This window comes from Urocitellus parryii, chromosome 1, assembly GCF_045843805.1.
Source record: "Urocitellus parryii isolate mUroPar1 chromosome 1, mUroPar1.hap1, whole genome shotgun sequence".
Lineage (NCBI taxonomy): Eukaryota > Metazoa > Chordata > Mammalia > Rodentia > Sciuridae > Urocitellus > Urocitellus parryii.
In genome coordinates this window covers 246,550,449-246,564,514 of record NC_135531.1, presented here as the reverse complement: position 1 = coordinate 246,564,514, position 14,066 = coordinate 246,550,449, and the positions used below count along the sequence as shown (strand labels likewise).

Below are 14,066 nucleotides of genomic sequence, written 5' to 3'. Positions count from 1 at the left end.
GGTGAATTTTGAAAAAGTATCTTTCCATATGTGTCTTGCCAATTGGGTTTCTTCTTGCATTAGCTTTTGAATTTACAAAAAAAAAAAAAGCAAAAAACAAAATTTACTCCTTCAGAGTCTATGGAGACTATGAATAATGGACTTGAAGCCAGTCCTCCAAGACTGCATGAAATCTGAATGGTGTTTGTTGTGACATGGGTACCAAAGAAACAGCCTAAAAATAAGTAACAAATGTGCATTTGGCTCACAAGAGAGATACACAACTTGAACACAATATGGTTAGACATTTTTATGACCCAAGAAAAGACATAACAAAAAGGTGGGTAGTTTTAGAAGGGTTGACTAACTTCTAGAAGTTTGGAAGAGGAAATACTAGAACCTGTAAGGATAAATGTTGTTTTCTTTCTTTTCTTTCTTTTTTCTTTCCCCTTCCCTTCCTTCCTTCCTTCCTTCCTTCCTTCCTTCCTTCCTTCCTTCCTTCCCTCCCTCCCTCCCTTTCTAATTATGTTTGTTTCTAAACCAGAAAGGTAGGCTTAGTAACAATAATCTGGCACTCTGTTGGAACTCAGAAGAGAAAATCTGAATTTTTAAAAATTTATTTACTTATTTATTTAAATTAGGTATATATGACAGCAGAAAGCATTTTGATTCATTGTACATAATTGTAGCACAACTTTTCATTCTTTTGTACAAAATGTAGCATCACACCATATGTGCAGTCATACATGTACCTAGGGTAATGATGTCCATCTCATTCCACCATCTTTCCTGCTGCCATGCCTCCTCCCCTTACATCCCTCCCCTTTGCCCAGTCAAAGTTCCTCCATTTTCCCCATCCACTCCCCACCTCATTATGGATCAGCATTCATTTATCAAGAGAGAACATTTGGCCTTTGCTTTTGGGGGGATTGGCTTATTTCACTTAGCATGATTTTCTTCAACTCCAGCCATTTACCTGCAAATGCCATAATTTTATTCTCTTTTAATGCTGAGTAATATTCCATTGTGTATATATACCACAGTTTTTTAATCCATTCACCTACTGAAGAACATCCAAGTTGGTTCCACAGTTTAACTATTGTGAATTTAGCTGCTATAAACATTGATATGGCTGTGTTACTACAGTATGCTGATTTTAAGTCCTTTGAGTATAGACTGAGGAGTGGGATAGCTGGGTCAAATGGTGGTTCCACATCAAGTTTTCTAAGGAATCTCTACTGCTTTCCAGATTGGTTGCACCAATTTGCAGTCCCACCAGCAATGTATGAGTGTACTTCCCCCCCCACATCCTTGCTAACACTCATTGTTGTTTGTATTCTTAATTAAAAAATCTAAATTTTTAAAAATTATATTTAAAAATTTTAAATTAGAGCTTTATAGTTATGCATAGCAGTTGGGTTCATCCTGACAAACTCATACATGCACAGGAATCAATTTCAGTTCATCATCCCTCCTTTCCCCTCCCCATAAAATTTGTTTTAAGTAGTGAGACTTTGATTTTAAGATCCACCATTTTTTTCCTGTTTTAACAATATCTGGGTTTTCTTTTCTTTAGCATTCTCTGACACTTGAGTCTCTCTTTCTCTTAAAATGATACTTGCTTGTACAAGTTCTAGGTGATGATTCTTTGCATTCTTAAATCTCTGTGTAGGGCTTCTCATTTTGGTAGGGCAATGGCCATACTTTTTACCCCCTGTGAAAGTCTGAGTTGTAGATCTAGAGGTAGATGAGTATTAGAGGTGATTTGGAAATAAGAACTGCTAATATTTTTTTTTTTTAGTGTTTTGCAATTTACAAAGCATCTTCATATTCACCTGATTCTCCAAGGTACCCAATGCAATGAATAGAGAAGTGTTAGTATTATTGTTATTGGTAGACTCATTTACAGATTAGGGGCTCTAAATCACTGGGGCCAGTAGGCATTAGAATCAGAACTTGAATCTGGGTCTTCTGACCACGGATCTTCCAACACCACGTTCAGTTTACCCCAGAGCATTTAGCTCAGAGCATCCTGCTACTGGAGCCAGAGATGTGTGCAGCCTTTGCCCACCCACACTGATTTTACTGTGTTCCTTATCGAAGTGAGGGAGGTTGAAACCTTTTAGGCAAGCTGGTACTAATGAGATTAGCTTTCAAATGATTTTTAACCTTGATATATACTAAGCAACAATTCATCAGTGGCTCTTAACCTTGACAGGATGTTACAATAATCTTGGATCCTAGGGAGCATTTTAAAAATATTTGTGCTTGATGCCATCTCAAATCAATGAAATCAGAATGGAGGCTGGAAGGAGAGGTATTTTCTCTCTCTTTGCTTTAGACATTGTGTTCTTGTTTTCTGTGGTTAATTGCTGTTAATGGTATTTGTTCTTCAGTTAAGACAGTGTGAGTTCTATGATTTGTTATTTCCTTTGGTTCATGCCTTAAACTAAACGTCAAGCTTACTTTTACCCATGAAAGTCTCTTGCTGCCTTTTTAAAGTTCTGTTTTTCAGCTGCCAGCTGGCATTGACCTCGAGGAGATTAGTCAACCTCTGTTTCTACTTGACTTACTTTCTCGGCTCTTGTCCCTCTTTTCTTCCCCTCCCCTGCCTTACTGTGTAGTTTTTTTTGGTTCATGCCTCCACTCTTTGACCTCCTGAGCTTCTTTGTTTGCTGTCCTACAGCTAAAATGGGCTCTTCTTGTGGCATCTACGGAGACATTTTGCAAAGTTTTCTCGTCCTCCCCTTCTGTAAGCTCTTTAATAGAACGTTTCATCTCTGACCAAAAGACTGATCAAAACCCCGAACCACAAAAAAGGAAGTTTGTTGTGGGTATTTTTGCTGTTCAGACATAGACTTGGAGGGCTTGCTGTCACGGAGAACTGTGAGAGTCTCCTGGAAGAAGAGCATATCCTGCTTCCCCTGAATCCATTCAGGGGAGTCTCTGCTCCATGATGATGACATGGCTTCATAAAATTTATTGGGTGTGAAGAGTATCTGAGTGTGAGCTGGTTCCACCTCATGCTTGAGCCTCTCTGCCCACTCCACAAGCAGGAGGGGGCTGTGAGCCATCTACATAGGCTCCATGTTGTGTCTGTGCCAAAGCTTTGTGGAAGCTGGCATTTTCCTATCAAAATATCTGGCTAGTCCTAGAGAAAACATTGGAATTTTTAGATAAAACATTTTTACAGGTCCTCTCCTCCCAGATAAAATATTGTCAGGACATGATGGATGCCAAAAGAAAAAAAAAAAAAAAGAAAATCTGGCGGTTATATCAGGCAAATAGGAGCAAGAGAGAGCATTTGAGTAACACTGGCAGAAGGTTCTTTGACTCCATTATTCCTCTAACTTGTGCCGTTTGGTTCCAGGAGCTCGTGTGAATGCCAAGGACAACATGTGGCTGACTCCGCTGCACCGGGCTGTTGCTTCCAGAAGTGAAGTGAGTGACTACCTTATTTAATCTAATATCTACTACCTCTAGGAAAAGAAGAATTCTTTCCGCTGAATTAGGGATCCTCAGTGGTGAGCAAAAAGCTTTTGACTCTAAATGAAAGAGGGTTACCAAAAATGAATCAATGTTTACTTGAGCACCTTCTGCATGTCAGTCATGTACAAGGGAAATTGCTTGGGGTGGTCCAAGCTGCACAGCATGAACCTTGACTTCAGTGAGCTCTCAGTCTGGAGGTGGAAGCAAAACAGGAAGCAGATCAGTACAATATCCGAATTGAATTGAGGGAGGAAGTGACTGATGGCTTGCTTGAGTACAGGAAGCCTTTCAAGAAGATGTCGATGGAGCTGGTTCTTAAAGGATGAGCAGGGCTTGGCAGTCCAGGAGAAGGCGGGAGGGCTGAGCTAGGTGGGTAAACATGCCAGAGGAAAGGAGGAGTGAGTGAATGACTGACTGGTGGCTCAGGTGGATGTAACCGGAGTACAGAGTGTAGGGGAAGGCAAGTTTGATAGTGGGGGCTGGGCCAGAGGGCAGAAAGCCTGGTGTTCTCTGAGCCGTAGAGAATGATCACAGCAGTTAGTTAGTTCTTTTCAGGTCACTGAGTCAGGCAAACATGTCACTGGCATGTATGTTCCATGAGGAAGGGGATCTGTGTTTTATATCTTGATGTAGTCCAAGCCTGGTGCATCTAGAAATAGAATGACACTGAGACCCAAGAAATAATATATTGTTGAATGCTGGAAATCCAGGTGAAGGTGGCTAACAGGTTTTCATTTTTTATGTGGATCTAGAGACAGGAAGAATGATTGTGGAAAAATGGCAAGTATATCAGCTGGTTCAGGGGGAGAATAAAGGATGGGAAGAGAAGACCACTCTGGGGTTCTGCAAGGAGTGCTAGAGAATGTCAGCCTGGCAGCCTGGCCAGGTGCCTACCACCCAGGGACACAGGATTCTCACCTCAGAGGCACTGGGCATCAAACCAGCCTTTGTGGGCAAGTTTGCCAAGTGAAGGTCCTCCTCCAGTACTGGGGAAGGAAATGTTCCAGATACACCTAGGAGCAGGGCGATGAATACGCTGAAGTAGCAGGTGTCTATGGCTGGCATCCATGTCAGCTTTTCCTCTTTGGCACCTATTGGGAAATTTCAAAACATACCTGGTAGGCGACAGTTTCATGTTCATAATCTTCCTTGCTATGCTATGTGGTTTGCATAGTTTTTAAAGAGAGGTTGGTTGTATTTGCTTTCTGATCAGCCCACATGGAATGAGGTTGGTAATAATCCTAAATTACCTTGTTCAGATGCTGGGGAATTCAGAACCTTCTTATGGTCCCACGTTGCCTTTCTGTTTTATCTGAGAAAATAGTGTAGTGGGGCTGTTGGTGTTGGTAGAACCAGCTTCAGGAGGACAGTTCCTTCTTAGGGGAGTATTTCCTGGCCTCAATAGTAAGGCCACTTGATCTTTGGTGAATTTCTTTTAAGTGTCTTCGGGGTGGGGGGTAGGGGGGAATACAGATAGAGAAACAGAGAGAGAGAGAGATACAGATAGTGAGAGAGAGAATGAGAGAAGGACTCAAGACTTATTATCTCTCAAAAAGATTGATTTAGCGACAAAGAGAATGATGGAGCAACATAGAAAATGAGATCCATGATCCCACTCTTAGGAAGCATGTGGGAGAGAAGGATAAAAAATAGATGGTTTCAGGCCGGGCACGGTGGCTCATGCCTGTAATCCCAGAAGCTTGGGAGGCTGAGGCAAGAGGATTGCAAGTTGAAAGCCTGCCCCAGCAAAAGTGAGGCACTAAGCAACTCAGTGAGACCCTGTCTCTAAATAAAATACAAAATAGGGCTGGGAATGTGGCTCAGTGGTTGAGTGTCCCAGAGTTCAATCCCCAGTACCAAAACAAACAAACAAACAAACAAAAACCCAAAATCAGATGGTTTCAGTACCATGTGACCTTCCCATAATCTCTACCATAGGGAAGTGAAACATTCAGCAAGTCTCTACCTTTATTAGCTCAACAAGCTGTAAAAGTTCAATCCTCAAAGCATCCATTTTTTGTCAACCATCAGCCCACTTTCTTCACAAATGTTTAGTGTGTTTGAACCCAGTCAACCCAATGCTAGATTGACTTGCAAGTCTAAGGCATCAATTGCTTATCCAAGTAACCAGCTCCTTCTGCAGTTTTGTCTGGGGCAAGGGTGGGGGGAATCCCTTGCAGGTATCTCTTGACAGGAAGGAACTGAAAACAGATAAACCCTGAATTGTCTTGATCATATACAAGGTCATGGAAGAAAATGTCTTCACAATAATATATGTTATGCTCTTTGAAGAGTTTCTTATGAAAACTGGAATTTCTGTAACTGTTCGTCGAGTTGATTATGCAGTGAACAGCTGAACTCCAAGCTCATCACTGTGCTGTGAAGTTCTAGTTTAGACTCCCTTCTTCTTTTAAATTTGGTCCTCTTGTCATTATTTTATGCCTCACTCAATAACTAATAATTGAGTGAAATGCAGTAGGCGTGAGGGGAAAGGACAGAGAAGGTTTGGATTGGTATTTTGTCATTTGGCTGTCAGCACTTGCTAAAGGGGACATCTGGTTTCAGCATGAGAGCTGGCACATCTGCCTGTTGCTCAGATTGACAAGCACTGAGATGACTTGCATGGGTAGGTATTGGAAACCGTTTCTTCATTGAAAAGCTTCTAAATGTTACACCACCTCCAAAGCCTCTTTGCTTCCCATGTCTGGCATATCTGGGTTTCCCAGGTTGTAAACAATTTGGAGCCAATTTGGAGCAGTCTCATCTTCTCCCAAAGGGTTCCACTGGCTCCATCTTCCTTTTTCTCGGAACCTTCCCCAAAGTGTGAAGAAATGAAGAGCCTATAACCAAAATATTAGGGAACCCTATTTTGCAATGACTAGCTTAACATAGATGAGCAAGATTTGGGGCTGCCAGAGAGAATATTCTGAAGTATTCATGTGAGCTCTTTTATATTGTTTCTCCGGCTTAGCTTATTCTTATTGCTTCTTTGCTTTTTTTTTTTTTTTTTTTTTTTTTCCTGGATAAAAGCAGCTGTAGGGAAAGGAATGTCTACAAACCCAGAGAGTCTAACACATGCTTAGGGAAGCTTAACACATGTTGAGGCCCACTGGGTGGAAGGCACTGTTAACTGCCATGTGGGGACCTTCAGGATGTACAAAGTGTGGCCTCTGAGGATACCATGCTTGGGGCTGGCAGCCAAGCCCACCGTGGCCTACATGTGAATGCAGCAGGCCTTTCACATGTACCCTTTCTGTAAAAAGCTAGGAGTAGCAAAGAGGAGACTTGCAGAATGTTTCACTTCCCTATGATAGAGATTATCTTTTGGTTAGAAAAGTTAAAAATAGTTGTGTCCTATTTTTGGTGCGTAGGCTTGGGGACATTGTGTCCATGTAAGTGTTGTCACTGAAAGCATTTATTAAGCATTTGCTATGTGCTAGACAGCGTGTAAGGACTTTCTATGCATCATTCCATTTTAACCTCTGAGCCACCCTTTGAGGTATTACTCTTGGTAATGCTAATTAGGAAATACCATCTCAGAGAAGTTAAGGAAAGAGCCTAAGTTGTCATAGCCAGCAAGCAGAGGAGAATGACCAGAGAACCTGCTTGCTTAACCAAGCAGTTCTCTTTCCTCCACCCCATATTTTTTTGATGCATTATAATTAATAATGGTGGGATTTGTTGTTATATATTTGTGCATGCATAAAATATAATAATATAATTTCCCAGTAGCTCCCCTTTTCTTCCCCCACTGCATTACCCTGGTCCTTTTCCTCTACTGTACTATTCTCCCTTTGAATTTCATGAGATACCATCCCACCTTTCTCTTCCTTTTTCCTCTCTATCTTCCACATGTGAGAGAAAACATATTACCCTTGACTTTCTGAGTCTGGCTTATTTTGCTCAATATAATGTTCTTGAGTTCCATCCATTTCCCTGCAAATGATATAATTTCATTTTTCTTTATGATTAAAGAAAACCCCATTGTGTATTTCTGCCACACTTTTAAATCCATTTATCCACTCACAGACATCTGGGCTGGTTTCATAGTTTGACTATTGTGAATTATGCTGCTATGAACATGGGTATGCATATATCATTGCAGTTTGATGACATTCATGCTTTTGGATAAATACTGGGAAGTGGTACAGCTGGATCATATGGTGGGTCCATGCCTAGTCTTTTGATGAACCTCCATATGATTTCTATAATTTAACCACCATGTCTTACTGCTTCCCTCACATCATATAAGCATCCTCTGAATACTGTTCCAACCAAAAAAAAAATGCATCTATTTTTGGCTTTTGTGCAGTCAAAAATTTAAAATATAATAAAGATCTTTTCCAGAGTTGCAGCATTATAAACATTTCAGTATAGCTTAATGTTTTAAAACTTATATTTCATTCTTTCCTTTAAAAACATTGTCATTACTATGAACAAAATGCTAATAGACTGGAGAATTGGAAATATTATATGGAAGATTAGAATGTGATGGCTTTCTTCAAATCATTTTATGGTTTTAAAAAGATATTTACATCTAGAATATATTAGACTTGGATATATTAATTAGAATGTAGAAGTGTACTCCTATTTAGTGTGCATTTAATTCATCAGGGATGCTTGTTGAAAGACCCTGTTCTGGGAGTTCCTCTGTGATGTTCCTGATGGAGGCTATGATTGGGCCCTACATCTGTACCTTAAAGAATCTGATACCTCTGTTCTACATACCACACTTTGAGGCCTGAAACTGAAGACTGGGAATACTTTAGTGTCCGCCTTTACTAATGTTGAGAGTCAATTCTTCATGAATAGTGCCCTTAGAATTCTCCCACGTCTCCACGTCTCCAGTAACTGCTTTTGTGCTACTAGTTCTTAGAATAATTGTACTCTAATAATAATTATAATAATAATGATAAAGGAGGAGTGTAGAGTGATGATGGATACTTCTAGAAGAACAAGCCTATTAATTGAATAAATTAGGTACCCATTTCTATAATTCCTACAGAATATGAAATTGCTATAATCAATAGGGATAAAAGCCCCCAGTGACTACATAGTACAGGACTTTAAGACTTGAGTACAGTCTTGGAGATGTCAGTCCACACCACAGTAAATGTCCTGTTAATACTTGCAGATTAGTATGTACAGAGTTTTCTGATGACTACAGCAATGTATTTATTTCATCCAATTTTTTTTTTAAATATATAATATATGTGTAAGGCACCTGCCAAGCTTTGTGGAGAATACAGAAAGTTGTCTGTATTTAGATCAGCCTCTGATCTAAGCAACTTATAATTTATAAAATTTGACATTGTTTATGCCTGCAAGAACTATGTATAATCATAGCCATGACTTGTCCATGAGAAATATGACCAACATAAATGTAATGCACATTTGAGAGTAAAAAAACAATATGGAGGGTGAGAGTTTTTAAAATGTGTGTCTATTTCTTCTCCATGTGCCACAATGCATGTGTCTACTTTTTATTTTGAGGTTGGAACCTGTAAAAAATGGAAATCAAGTGACTTCTAATGCCATCTCCAGTTTCGTCCCACATGACATTCATGAGTGTTCCTCCCTCTAAGATTTGTGCAGTTTGCTAGTATAAGGCAGCTTGCTGTGGGTGTCAAACAACACCTGTATTCCTAAGACTCAACATTAGCAGTGCTAACACCTCCATTCAGGACAAGTGCCTTTTGCTCACTGGCATTCACTTGTGAAAAAAGATTCAAAGTCTTTAAAGAAGCACTATTTGCAGTGTGGCCTACACACTGATGCCCACAGCTTTTGTCTTACATGTTGCGTTAAGAGTAAACATTCAGGACTGGGGATGTGGCTCAAGCGGTAGCGTGCTCGCCTGGCATGCTTACGGCCCGGGTTCGATCCTCAGCACCACATACCAACAAAGATGTTGTGTCTGCCGAGAACTAAAAAGTAAATATTAAAAATTCTCTCTCTCTCTCCTCTCTCACTCTCTTTAAAAAAAAAAAAAGAGTAAACATTCAGAAACTTTTAGAGCAATGTAATAATTTTGTTCTTGTTAAATTTAATAACAAAACAATCAAGTTAATAATTTTTGTGTCTGTATTTTTTCATATTATTATTCTACTCATTGCTTTCTATGTATTTTATAAAAGTATTGACTCTTGATGCATTTGAAATAATAGAAATAATTAAAAAAAAAAAAAAACTAGTGCTGCACCAGATATCATTGGAAAAGCCACAGCTGAAGTATCTTTTCTTGATTCAGAAAGTATTCAACTTACCTTCTGCCATGTTAGGGTTTTTTTTTTTTTTCATTTTCTTTATAATTTCTGTTAGAGAAAATTCCTGGACATTAATTTTTGGCCCATGTGTGATACCATAGAAGAGAGACTCCTTTGATTTAAAAGAGTTTTAATTTCCTAAATATCCATAACACTATTCCCTTGTAAAAACCAAGTTAAAGAACTTCCAAGTTTCAATTTTTTGAAAAAGAAATGCACTTCTTAAAGCAGAGGTTGTCTTTTTTAATCACAACTTTGGTGTCACTCAACTATTATATTAAAATCCTATTTAGTGTATTAAGCCACTTTGGTAGACTAAAATTTCAGATCTTAAAAGTATAAATAACTATGGAAAACAAACATTTGAATGTATTTATGCCAGGATGCTTGGCCAAGACTGTCCATTGAGTAAGTTCTGGCCTAGCAGAACATGCTTGAGAGGCAAGTCAGCCAGGCTGACAGGTCGTTACCCTGCCTTTAAAATGAAGATAGTACATGTTTGTGTATAAAATATACAGGTAGTCATCCTGCCTGTAAAATGAAGCTGCCTCTGAATGAAGGGGTCAGCCCAGATGGCCACATACCTTCTCCATTTCTAATATTTTATGTGTCTGTGAATCTAGTTCTATAATCATTTAAAAAACTATATTTTCACTTAAAAACTAGATTTGGGGAAATTAAGTAAAAGTCTCCCTTTACAATGCTAAGTATTTTTTCAATGGAATTCTTATTAGGTAGATGAAAACTATGCAACTAATACATAAAAAGATATAGAAATAAAAATGGAGAATATTAAAGTTGAAACAGTTTACAAAAGTAGAGAAATAAAAGTTTTGGCTCTTCTAGGTATCCTTGAGCTGTGCGAAGGGCTTGGTATGAAAGGCAAATGTGGTGAAATGCCTACTCACACGGGAATTGCCTGAAGTTCCCACAATACAGATTAGAGATCCGGCCCCTTCTCTTTTTCCATTCTTCCCCCTCTGATAATGAACTTGAACCTTTTCCTTTACTGATTGTTGCCGTGCAGCCCAGATGTCAGTCAGGATCGTGGTGCCTCCTAAATAGATATGATTGTCTAGGAGCTCGTCACCCTATCTTGTGCAAACTCTAACATTCTCCCAGTGGTTTAAAAGAATTTTCAGAGATTTCAGCTGCTGACTCTCTGGTTCCACAAGCCTGCTCCTCTTGTATTAGCTTGGTTTATTTGTCAGCCGTCCCCTCTTCCCTCTCAGGTCAATGATGTGCACCTCAGGTGTGCTGGGCCCACATCCTCCCCATGGTTTCTGTCCTCACTTCTTTCTTCTTGCAGCACTCCAGATGTTGTCACTCATGCAGAGCCACACAGCCCTGTGCACCCTCTTCTCAAATTCCCCATTGACCCTTACTGCACAACAAGGGCCTCGCTCAACACAGCGCCCACTGGCTCTTTCAACAGCACCTGCCTTCCTTAGGAGATAATTTGGCTTCAAACAATATTTTCCTGATATATAATAAAATTTAATTTCAATCAGTTATTTTCAATTTGCAATAATTCAAACAAGAGGCTAGACCAAGGGTTTGGCAAACTTTTTCTGTCAAGGGCCAGAAGCAAGCGAGGATTTGGGGCTTTGATGGTGACACGCAGATTAGAGCTCCCGCCCCTTCTCTTTTTCCATTCTTCTCCCTCTGATGATGAACTTAAACCTTTTCCTTTACTGATTGTTGATGTGCAGCCCAGAGGTCAGTCAGGATCGTGGTACAAATAATCGTATGTGAGCAAATAAACAAGTCTGTGTCCCAATAAAACTGTGCAAAACAGACCAAATTTATCTGAGTAAAATATTTAAACAATATTTTTGCAGGTATTGACTACTTAAGAATAAAGACTTTTCCCCCACAAACTTTAAAAGCATGTACTTCTATGGAAACTATAACCGGTATGCTAATATATGCTATCTTTGCTTAGCATGTTGCTTTGTGTGAATTGCAAATTATTCATAAGCTTTCATTTAAAAGTAGGGCTTTTCCTAGACAATGTCACACTCACTCACTCTAAATTGCTTTAAAAGTAATCACATTTTGTTACCCTTAAAATGCAAATTTCTCACGAATACTTTGGTTTTATCTCCAAATAGTATAAATTTTTGAAATGATCCTGTATGTTTTGTTAGTCTATCCCAAATTTACATAATATTCAACACAAAGAATGAATCTATATAAGTACAGTAAAATAATAATGCAGGCAAAGATATTCAAGTGACAGCGTGTATTGTTATTTTGCTGGGAATATGTGAAAAGGATACTATACCACTTTTGGAGTATTGCTTTGAGATGGTTATCTCCAAACTCTTGGGTTGTATGTCTGCAAAACTTTTGGTATGCATCCTCAAAACACATATCTCATTTATTTATAAACTATATGTATGAACTAGCTAATATGTCAAGGCACCATATCCTTGAGGTGAGACTTTTCATTTATCATACATAGTCCTACATAACTATTTAGATAATAGTCTCCTAATGATTTTTCTCTATTTTGGCCAAATTCTTGTCAGATCTGATTAAATTTGTCATTGTTTTTACCTTGTAATTGTCAGTGAAAGAAAACTTTCCATAGGAGTAAGAAGCTTGGGTTCTGTGCCTTCTACATTGTTAAAGTTTGCAAATTACTAATATTATCTTTAATTCTTGGTTTCTTTGCATGGATCTGTTCATTTTAGGGTTCTCTTGGTATGAAGGTACATGTTAGAATCTATAAATTGATTTAGCAGGCTATTGTATCAAAGTGAATTCATGGCTCCCACCCATACTGTGGAAGCCCTCTTCTTTCCAGAGGTAATGTCCGACTAATGTAAGCGAGGTTGGCCTCTCTGCTATACTGACCAAAGCTAAATATCAGCTAAAATGATTTCCTTTTTAAAGAAAATAAATATAGATAGAAGTTACAGCATTTTCTTCCCACATTGCAATCAATCATGCATCTAAATAAACCTACACTTTATGAGAATAAAATTGGTAAATTTTTATTTTTTTCTTATTCTATTAATTTTCTTATTCTATTAATCTTATATTGTGGCATATCTTGTGATTTATCTTTTCTTTTCTTTTTGTTCACTCAATTTAGTTTGTAGGCTAGAACCCAGCTAATGTTTCTTTCTACCTTTTATAGCTATAGCAGCATTTCACATATAGCATTTGAACATTAATAATGTATATATACATGTTTCACTCTAAAATGGGCTCAGGAATATTTAGTAGTACTTTACCAGTATTTCTGAGGATGAGTGGCATATCTCTTTTTAAAAATTTTTGGTAATCTTAAATTATTTGTGTGGGCCCCATCAGTTTATTGGTTTTATTTATATCATTTAAATAGAGTATACACCAGTTTTCACACTGTGCATTTAAACTGTATTGTCTAATTTTGCACAGTTATTTATTTATTTGCTCTCATTCTGCTGTCCAGGTTAGCTATTTGTCTCAATATGTTACTACTGATTTATAAAACATCCCTTTTAATTCCCTCATTTTATGTTCCTGATAAGAGTGTTAATTTTGCTGAGTTCAAATCATTTAAAAAGTGGGGCACTTCTCTATGGCTGTATGTGAAAGACTGGGAAGTCAATCCTCTGGGGAATGAGGTGGCCAAGGGTGAGTTCTTGGTCCATGATGGGTAGCAAGAGTGTAGTATGGATGAATTTCACTGGTTTATTAATGCCACCACATTGACAAGGTGTCCATGAAGGAGCCCATTACCTGGTCCCAGGGAAGTCTCTAGAATTAGAGAGAAGCAACCAATAATCATTTCCTTCTCAAAAGGAATTATATCATTCACTTGACTGAAGAGAAGGAGAGCTTTACAGAAATGCTGGGGCCCATTAAAATCTCGGGGGTGGAACCAGGCATCTGTGTTTTCAAGAGCTCCAGGTGACTCCATCATATAGCCAAGGTTAAGAGTTATATATCAAGAGGCTAGTGAGCTGATTGGGCCCACAGAGGAAAAATAAAAACGAGAGGCTCAGTAAAGTTTAAGGACTTCAGTGTTGGTAAAAGAAGTTACTCATTAAAACATGAACAAGTTTGGGAAAAGATGGAACCATTTCAGAGCTTTTCAAGCTGAAATGGTAACAGACATATGACTTCACTTCACTGTTTATTGATCATACAAGACTGAGGGTTAAGATGTTGGCAAAAAGAACCAAAGATTTACAAACTGATTTAAGAATGTTTGAAGCCTTTTAACTTTGGGAGTTTTGAAGCTTGTTGACAAACACCTCTAACTTTAGCTGATCTTTTGGGGACCTTTGTCCTGTGGATATTTTACCCAGCTATGCTCACCTATATAGGAGTACT

At 38.6% G+C, this 14,066-nt stretch overlaps 1 protein-coding gene across 1 annotated transcript in view; it reads left to right on the top strand.

Moving 5' to 3' along the window:
* Ankrd44 (ankyrin repeat domain 44) overlaps window positions 1–14,066 on the top strand; it is a 283,427-nt gene that overhangs the window by 149,647 nt on the left and 119,714 nt on the right. Inside the window, exon 4 of the mRNA XM_077799148.1 lies at window positions 3,350–3,420. Coding sequence (XP_077655274.1) covers window positions 3,350–3,420 — 71 coding nt within the window. The remainder of the gene's footprint in view (window positions 1–3,349; window positions 3,421–14,066) is intronic.